This window comes from Fistularia commersonii, chromosome 6 (assembly GCF_037954325.1).
Source record: "Fistularia commersonii isolate RoL2024-O1a breed Wild chromosome 6, RoL_Fcom_v1.0, whole genome shotgun sequence".
NCBI lineage: Eukaryota > Metazoa > Chordata > Actinopteri > Syngnathiformes > Fistulariidae > Fistularia > Fistularia commersonii.
This window is the reverse complement of record NC_141289.1, coordinates 5,760,392-5,769,643: the sequence shown is the minus strand read 5'-3', so window position 1 is coordinate 5,769,643 and position 9,252 is coordinate 5,760,392. Positions and strand designations below refer to the sequence as shown.

General features: G+C 41.8%; 1 protein-coding gene across 1 annotated transcript; it reads left to right on the top strand.

The window, feature by feature from the left end:
- Nucleotides 1-592: 592 nt before the first annotated feature.
- Nucleotides 593-7,901, top strand: ddx4 (DEAD (Asp-Glu-Ala-Asp) box polypeptide 4). Its single transcript, XM_086147449.1, has 12 exons — nucleotides 593-605; nucleotides 791-823; nucleotides 903-1,045; nucleotides 4,667-4,819; nucleotides 5,013-5,170; nucleotides 5,291-5,420; nucleotides 5,515-5,681; nucleotides 6,204-6,349; nucleotides 6,457-6,556; nucleotides 6,633-6,903; nucleotides 7,380-7,487; nucleotides 7,583-7,901. Exons 3-12 carry the CDS (start codon nucleotides 1,004-1,006, stop codon nucleotides 7,646-7,648), a joined length of 1,341 nt encoding a protein of 446 aa, XP_086003575.1. The 5' UTR covers nucleotides 593-605; nucleotides 791-823; nucleotides 903-1,003; the 3' UTR covers nucleotides 7,649-7,901.
- The last annotated feature ends 1,351 nt before the right edge of the window (nucleotides 7,902-9,252 follow it).

The following is a 9,252-nucleotide window of genomic DNA, read 5'->3' as shown; positions in this document are numbered from 1 at the left end:
GCCAAAAAATCATAATAAACATTTCTGCTTTAACAAAATACACTGCAGAATAGTCTTGAATAATAAATGTGTTTGGAGAACATAAGGAGACTTACTTTAATTAGTCTGTAATCAAACACAAATATGGTACAAATCAAGGGGTGAAAGCCAAGATCAGGGTGCAAGTGTTGCAAAATCCATCCTGAAGGGACTTCCAGTCACAGCTGTTCTGTCCTCAGGAAGTGACGTGTGTTCCATTGCTTTTTGAAATGATTGCTTGGCTGGTGTCCTAACCACATTTGTATTCTCTCAGGGCGGGGCACGGGATGTAACCGAACAGAGCCAACAGAATTAGGCGGTATTGATTTTATATTTGCTCCCATTTTGAATTTGTATTATTTGAGATGAATGATTACTTCAGATGAAATAAATTGATTTGATTTCCCCAAACGTAAACCATGACATTATTGAAAAAGGTGTGTGGATATGTTTTATAAAAAGTTAGAAGTTTGTTATTTGGTATTGGACAACTTTTTTTGCTTCAAATTGTCAGATACTTTGAGCCACAGCAGTCTATATTAATTTTGCTTCTCTTATTGAAGGTGGTGCCCGAGAGAGCAGAGGAGGTAGTCACCTGTGAATCTTTTGTCCAAGTCTTTGACTCATTCATTTTAGTAAGAGTTGTCTTTTTCATTGCACGTTTCCATAAAGAATGTGAGTATTTCGAGGTTGTAGTGTATCGTAAGTGTGTAAATTCAGAATTGAAAAATTAAAATTGTGTTTGATCACTTTCTATCTTATATCCTAAAAGACAAAGGTTCATACAAGAAGGCTGATAGTGAAAGTAAGTATCATAAGAGCATGGCAATCTAATATATTCATTTCACTCCTACAACCAAGAATATCTGTTCCCTGACTTATAGGACCACAGGTCACCTACATTCCCCCCGCTCTGCCAGATGATGAGAACTCTATTTTCTCACACTATGAGAAGGGCATCAACTTTGACAAGTATGATGACATCATGGTTGATGTTAGTGGATTTAGCCCACCGCAAGCTATCTTGGTAAGAATTAGGTTATATGACCTGATGATGAATTGATTTGTTGAGTTGCAGGTTCTCCCTATTGTCTGACCCATACTGAAAGGGCTTCTTTTTGGTTTTGATTGTGTCAGGGTTTCAATGTCTTGGTCTTATTTGTAGCTGAGTATGAGAAAGGCCTAGAAGTGTCTGTCAAGTGGTTAGCAATAATCAATAATATGAAAATACATTTTTCAATATTTTTTCTGGAGACCACCATAACCTCTGCAAATACTTTGACACGGATGATTCCTCCTCTTTCAGCTTTTCCCTACAGGGGGTCGCCACAGCCAATCAACTTTCTCCATCTAATCCTATTCTCTATATCCTCCTCTCACACCAACTACCTTCATATCCTCTCTCACTACGTCCATAAATCTTCTCTTTGGTCTTCCTCGAGCCCTCTTGCCTGGCAGCTCCGTCTACCAATATATTCTCTATTCCTCCTTTGTACATGACCAAACCATCTCAGTCTGGCTTCTCTGACCTTCTCTCCAAAACATCTAACATGTGCTGTTCCTCTGATAGACTCATTCCTGATCCTATCCATCCTGGTCACTCCCAAAGAGAACCTCAACATCTTCATCTCTGCAACCTCTAGTCCTGCCTCCTGTCTTTTCGTCATTGTAGCAATTTCTAGGCCATATAGCAACCCCGGGTTCACCTCTGTCTTGTACACCTTTCCTTTCATTCTAGCTGATAGTCTTCTATCACATAGTACCCCTGACACTTTTCTCCACCCATTCCAACCTGCTTGGACCCATCTCTTCACCTCTTTTCCACACTCTGTTGCTCTGGACTGTTGACCCCAAGTACTTCAAATCCTCCAGCTTCTTGATCTCCTCTCCTGTAACCTCACCGTTCCCCCCAAGTTCCTCTAATTCACACACACACATATTTTGTCTTGCTGCAACTAACTTTCATTCCTCTCCTTTCCAGGGCATACCTCCACCTCTCTAGATATTCTTCTACCTGTTATCTGCTCTCACTACAGATCACAATGTCATCCGCAAACATCATGGTCCATGGGGATTCCTGTCTAACCTCATCTGTCAGCCTATCCATCACCATTGCGAACAAGAAGGGGCTCAGAGCTGATCCCCGATGGAGTCCCACCTCCACCTTGAACTTCTCGGTTACCCCTACAGCACACCGTACCAGTGTCTCACAGCTAGCATACATGTCCTGCACCAGTTTAACACACTTCGCTGCCACTCCAGACTTCCTCATACAATACCAGAGCTCCCCTCTTGGCACCCTGTCATATGCTTTTTCTAGGTCTACAAAAACACAATGCAGCTCCCCCTGGCCTTCTCTGTAGTCTCCATTAGCATTCTCAATGCAAATACTGCATCTGCAGTACTCTTTCTAGGCATGAAGCCATACTGCTGTTCACAAATGCTGACTTCTGCTCCCAGTCTAGTTTCCACTACTCTTTCCCATAACTTCATGGTATGGCTCATCAACTTTATCCCTCTACAATTGCCGCAATTTTGCACATCCCCTTTATTCTTAAAAATAGGCATCATCACACTTTGTCTCCATTCTTGAGGCATTGTCTCGCTCACTGTTGAATAATCGAGTCAGAAAATCTACCGCTGCCTCTCCTAGACACTTCCACACCTCTATGGGTATATCATCAGGACCAACTGCTTTTCCACTCTTCATCCTCTTTAATGCCTTCCTCAATTCACTTTTACTAATTTGTGCTACTTTGTGGTCTACAATAGTCACCTCTTTTACCGTTGCCTCTCTTTCATTTTCCCCATTCATCAGCTCTTCAAAGTACTCTTTCCATCTTCCCATCACTCTTCTAGCATCTGTCAATACATTTTCCTCTTTATCCTTAATCACCCGGACCTGTTGTACATCCTTTCCATCATTATCTCTGTTTCGCCAACCTGTATAGATCATTCTCTCCCTCCGTACTATCCAACCGAGCATGCAAGTCATCATACGCCCTTTGCTACCTCTATCTTTATCTTACGTTGTATCTCCCTGTACTCCTGTTTGTTCTCTTCAGTCCTCTCAGTATCCCACTTCGTCTTTGCTAACCGCTTTCTCTGTATATACTCCTGCATTTCCTCATTCCACCACCAAGTCTCCTTATATACTTTCCTTCCAGATGACACACCAAGTACTCTCCTACCTGTCTCCCTGATAACACTAGCTGTTGTTGTCAAATCATCTGGAAGCTGACCACCCAGACCCTTTCTCAACTCCTCCGTGAAAACCATACAACACTCCTCCCTTTTCAGCTTCCACCACTTTGTCCTCTGCTCTGTCTTTGTCCTCTTGATCTTCTTGTCACCAGAGTCATCCTACAAACCACCATCCTATGCTGTCTGACTACTCTCACCTACAACTTCTTCGCAGTCACTGATCTCTTTCAGGTTACCTTGTCTATACAAGATGTAGTCTACCTACGTTTTCCTACCGCCGCTCTTATAAGTTACCCTATGTTCCTGTTTTTTTCTGGAAAAAGGTGTTCAATTCAGCCATTTCCATCCTTTTTGCCAAATCTACTACCATTTGTCCCTCTGCGTTCCTATCCTCTATACCAAATCCGCCCATCACTCCTTCATACCTTCTGTGTCAATTGAAGTCTGCACCAATTACTACTCTCTCATTTCTGGGAATATTCTGCATCACTTTATCAAACGCCTTCCAGAACTACTTCTCTTCAAATTCACATCCCACCTGTGGGGCATAGCCACTAACAACATTGAGCATCACACCTTCAATTTCCAGTTTCAGATTAAAGTCTGTCTGACATTCTTTTCATCTCTAGAACGTTCCTAACAAACTCCTCCTTCAAGATAACTCCTACCCCATTTCTCCTGTTGTCAGTACCATAATACAACTTAAAGCCTGCTCCTAAGCTTCTAGCCTTACTACCTTTCCACTTGGTCTCCTGGACACACAGTATATCCACCTTCCTTCACTGCATCATGTCAACCAACTCTACCTTTTCCTGTCATAGTCCCGTTATTCAAAGTCCCTACTCTCAGTCCCAGGCTCTTTCCTTTCCTCCTCTCTCTCTGCTTCCAAACACGCACTCCTCCTCATCTTCTTGTTCTTCGACCCACAGCAGCCCAATTTCCATTAGTACCCTGTAGGTCATCAGTACCAATGGCGGTCGTTGTTAACCCGGTCCTTGACCGATCCGATATGATATGGTTATGGCTGACTCGCATGTTTTGGCAATAGTTTTACGCCGGATGCCCTTCCTGATGCAACCCTCTGCATTTATCCGGGCTTGGGACCGGCTCAGGGAGACACTGCTCCACGCCCCCGCTAGGCAGGCTTGGGGAGACACGGGCCAGTGTTGCCCTGAGGCTGCATTACTTTGACATGGATGATATAATTCATTTTTGTGTTGTACTAAACATAACCCATTGCCCTTGAATGATTTATTTATACAATATCCTGCATCATAAACATGTCTACAAATTCAGGTTTTGCAAGCTACAGTGTTTTATGAAAAATCCAGATTATTGTTATTTATGCATTATTTGCTATAATTGAAAATTGCTTGTAGCCTGCTTTTTCACCAGTATTCTTATAACAATGTTCTCCATTTACCACTTGAATTATCTACTGCAGTCTTTTGAGGATGCAGCATTATGTGAATCTTTGAGGAAAAACATCAGCAAGTCTGGATATGTGAAACCAACACCCGTGCAGAAACATGGCATCCCCATTATATCTGCTGGCAGAGATCTCATGGCCTGTGCCCAGACTGGATCTGGTAAAACGGTGAGATGGGAACACATCAGGCCTTGATAAAAGTTGTCTCCATTTTGTTGTCCTGCACTTTTAATTGATTCAGTCATCAAAGGCTCCTCTGATTTTACCTTTCTGCCCAAGTCAACACTTGAGTAAGGCTAATTGCTTTATAGATCAACTCTGAATTTGCATTTCCTATCTGAACTCTCATATTCTCCTATAGGCTGCCTTCCTGCTACCTATTTTGCAGCGTCTGATGGAGGATGGTGTGGCAGCCAGCAGCAGCTTTTGTGTGCTGCAGAAACCAGAAGCCATCATTGTTGCTCCAACCAGGGAGCTCATCAATCAAATCTACCTGGAGGCCAGGAAGTTTGCTCATGGGTACATTTAGCTTATGGTTGAAACTTACTCACTAAGATGATTAGTCATCTCAGAAATTTAAGGTATAAGGTTGAAAACTACACATTGCTCTAGTCCCATGGTTTCTTCTGACTGTTATAGGACACATGTGCGTCCAGTTGTAGTTTATGGAGGAGTCCAATTTTTTTATCAAATGAGTGACATTTCAAGAGGATGCAATGTGTTGTGTGGAACTCCAGGAAGACTGTTGGATGTGATAGGAAAAGGAAAGGTAATCCAAATTTATAATGTCCTTGCCAAAAACAAATTCATCATTCAAACTCAATGAGTTGTGTGATAAAGACAGTCACCAATGTTATCTTCAGATTGGACTGGAAAATTTGCGACACTTGGTATTGGATGAGGCTGACAGGATGTTGGATTTGGGGTTTGAGCCAGACATGCGTCGCCTGGTGGGCTCCCCTGAAATGCCCTCCAAAGAAAACCGCCAGACACTGATGTTTAGCGCCACCTTCCCTTTGGAGATCCAGAGGTCTGTGCCTTTATGCAACACTGCTTTTCTACTATCCATGTAAAAATTGGGCATTTCAAGTCTTTCAAAATAAAGATGCCATGATGTGGGGGCTCAAACAGCTTTTTGGATTTTAAATACTGGTACATGTCCCATGTTTTTAAGTGCAAGTAACCATGTAGTTTCTGATGGAAGATCTGCTTCAACTTTAGGAATATGTTCTATTTCAACTGATTTTCTTGGAAATTTCTCAAGATTTTCCTGACCTTTTTATCTCATGATTCACGATATGATTTTGAAAACAATTTTTAAGGGAAAAGTATCGCATTTGCATGAATAATGCAAACATGAAGAACTGTCAAACTAATGTTTGATAGACAGTTACGTGATATTTCTAATTTCTATTTCCTTCAGTCTTGATTTTTAAGATTTTGCAAACCTGCTTTTGATGTCTGCTCATATAGACAATTGTCAAGGAAAAAAAAGCTGTGTGTGTGTGTGTGTGTGTGGGTGCGTGCGTGCACGTGTGCGTGCGCGTTATAGATTGGCAGCTGACTTTCTCAAGTCAGATTACTTGTTCTTGGCTGTTGGTGTGGTGGGTGGAGCCTGCACTGATGTGGAGCAGCAATTCATCCAAGTTTCTAAATTTTCCAAGAGAGACCAGCTCCTTGACCTCCTTAAGACTATTGGTGAGAGGACCTTTGACCTTAATTTCTAGGTTGAATTAAAAAATGTGTCATTTGTGGAACACTATGTTTTGTTGTTTTCAATGCTTGTTTGATTGCTGCTGTTGCAGGTGCTGAGCGTACGATGGTGTTTGTTGGGACCAAGAGACAAGCTGATTTTATTGCAGCATTCTTGTGCCAGGAGAACGTTCCAACCACCAGCATTCACGGGCAAGTATCTGCTTTTAGGACACTTGTATGTGGTGCACAGTAACCTTGATCTTAAAGGTACCATTTCGGTTTACAGTGACAGAGAGCAGCGGGAGCGAGAACAGGCTTTGGGAGATTTCCGCTCTGGGAAATGTCTTGTCCTGGTAGCAACCTCGGTAGCCTCCCGTGGTCTGGATATTCCAGATGTGCAGCATGTGGTGAACTTTGACCTCCCTCGCAACATTGACGATTATGTTCACCGTATTGGGAGAACAGGACGATGTGGTAATACTGGGAGGGCAGTGTCCTTCTATGACCCTGAATCTGACTGTCAGTTGGCCTGCCAACTTGTCTCCATCCTGTTGAAGGTAAGAACTCTTCTCTGTACAATCACTCAAGACACCAGTTTATGTGTAGGACTAAAATATAAAACAGTAGCACAGTTTTTGCAAATGTAAAAAAAAAAATATCGATTGTTAGATTTTGATTAGATAATAGTTCAGGAACAAAAATTATTGACATTATTTCTGATAAGATCTAATAGAACTGTACAACAGAACCATGTGATGACCTGCTGTACAAACTGTTACATGTACCTATAACCAACTTGTATTGGCCATGAAATATTTGAGATTTGAAGGAACTAGCCTTTCTATTTCAGGAGTGGGAGAAACACATTCATGGGTGTTGGTTAAGTGAATATGACAATAGAAAAAGTGCACTGTATGCAGGCCTGATTGAAGGCCCCAGCAGCCAGGGTTGTGCTGTCCTGCTGACAACGCAACAAAATGAGCCTGTGGTAAAAACTGAAGGCCCACTGCTTGCTTGTTAATTGGACTGACAGGCCCAGCAGGAAGTCCCGTCCTGGTTAGAGGAGGCTGCGTCAAGCTGTTTTTCCACTTCTGGCTTCAACCTAAGCATAAGGAGCTTCAGCTCTACTGACTCAAGGAGGGTAATTGTGGTGTTTGTTTCTTGAATCTTGCTTTATTGTCCTAATTTTTTTATTTTATTTTTTATTTTTTGTGTCTGTCAACTCTATTACCACAGTGCCAACCCAAAGAGAGTTTGATGATCCAACCCATTGCTCAGACGGAAGAGGAGGACTGGGAGTAGGAGTATTAACCTGTAACTTTACTTTCCAGATGTTCATGTCATTGCAGTTTATACCGGTAACTAAATTTCTGTTTTGAGTTACAAGTGAATTAGGTGACAGAAAGAACTGGATGTTGCAAAATATTCAATTAAATTAGGTGTTGGTGTGTGTTTTTTCATGTTTCTTAACAGCCAGCATGTTGCAAAGTTTTGTTTTTTAATTTCAATTTGATACAATTTTACTTGTGTTCAAAAGGTTGAAGCAGCATCTGAAAAAAATCTTCAGGTGCCCCTTTCAAATCCATTTTGTTGTGTACTTTGATAAAGATGAATAAACATTTGTTTGAAGCAAAACCCATCTGTCGTCTTCTAGTTCTTGTGTACATCAACATCAGTATATCTAAACCCAACAGAAAAAATGCTGACGGCAGTTGTACACACACATGAAAGTACCGTTAATCTGGTGAAAAATTGAATTTGCTCATAAATTACATGAATACATACATTAATGCATGCTCATACTCAAATGCAGGTTGACATATCACATACTTGGCATGGAAATGTTTAAATGCACTTAACAGACTTAAGTGAGGCCCCTCGTGTGTTGGGCTGTAAAAGTCACTCGTTTCAGCAAGAACTGGGTTTTGTCATCTGCAGCACCTTTTTAGACTGATTGCAGTCCCAGTTACCTGTAGTAACAAATGCATCCAAGATATGTTTATTTTAAATGAATTTATTTGAACTTGTGTCTGAACAACAAATGCTAGATGTTTTGGAGATAAGGTCAGAGAGGCCAGGCTGAGGTGGTTTGGTTACTTACTGGGGAGGGATAGTTTATAAGTAGTTGTATGCTGGGGTACAAACTGTCAGGCAGGAGGTCTAGGGGAAGACCAAATACGTTTATGGATAGATTGAAAGTGGAGAGAGTTAGTTGGTGTGAGAGAAGATTATATAGAGAATAGGGTTTGGTAGAGGTTAATTTGCTGTGACCCCTGAAGGGAAAAGCCCAAAGTAAAAGATATGAGTTTTGGTCTGATGGTGCACCTGGATAAGAAAGTTAGTTTTTTTCCTAATATCAGTTGCCCCATGTCAATCTCTTCCTCTGTGTGTATGTGTTTTGTCTGTGAATGACTCAAGTGTGGGGCTGTGAAAAAGTGACCTAACACATGAACCTGAGATCAAACACTAGCACAAAATCTCAATGTGTGTGTGGTCTGCATGTGTGATGAATAGCTTACTTTGAGGATTTTAACTGATTGGTTGTCTTTGGGACAGGTTTGACCTATGTGCCCTGTTGTACAGCTTTGATGGAAATATTGTGGCGAGGTTGGGTTTGGCAAAGTAACAGGATAACTTGCTCTCAGAATTGTGTTTTGTAGGAGACCATTTTAATTCAACAGACTACGAACAGGGGAAATCCAGGGGGTCTTTCTTAGCGCTAACCGTTAGGCTGAGGGTGCACCCCTATTGCACCAACTAACGTGCAGGTTAGTGTCACATCTCTCACAAAAGATTCTGGTGTTTTGCCAGCCAGACTCCATTCCACACACTACATAGCCCCCACCAAGCAGGTTAGCTGTACTCAGCAACCAATCCTAAGGCCGCCCTCCAATCTACCTGATAAC

Excerpts from the sequence above, each read along its gene's own strand:
- ddx4 (XM_086147449.1), top strand. The coding sequence starts at position 1,004 with ATGGTTGATGTTAGTGGATTTAGCCCACCGCAAGCTATCTTG. Across the intron at positions 5,421-5,514 it reads ATGTGATAGGAAAAGGAAAG|ATTGGACTGGAAAATTTGCG; the intron begins GTAATCCAAATT and ends TGTTATCTTCAG. Across the intron at positions 6,350-6,456 it reads TGACCTCCTTAAGACTATTG|GTGCTGAGCGTACGATGGTG; the intron begins GTGAGAGGACCT and ends CTGCTGTTGCAG.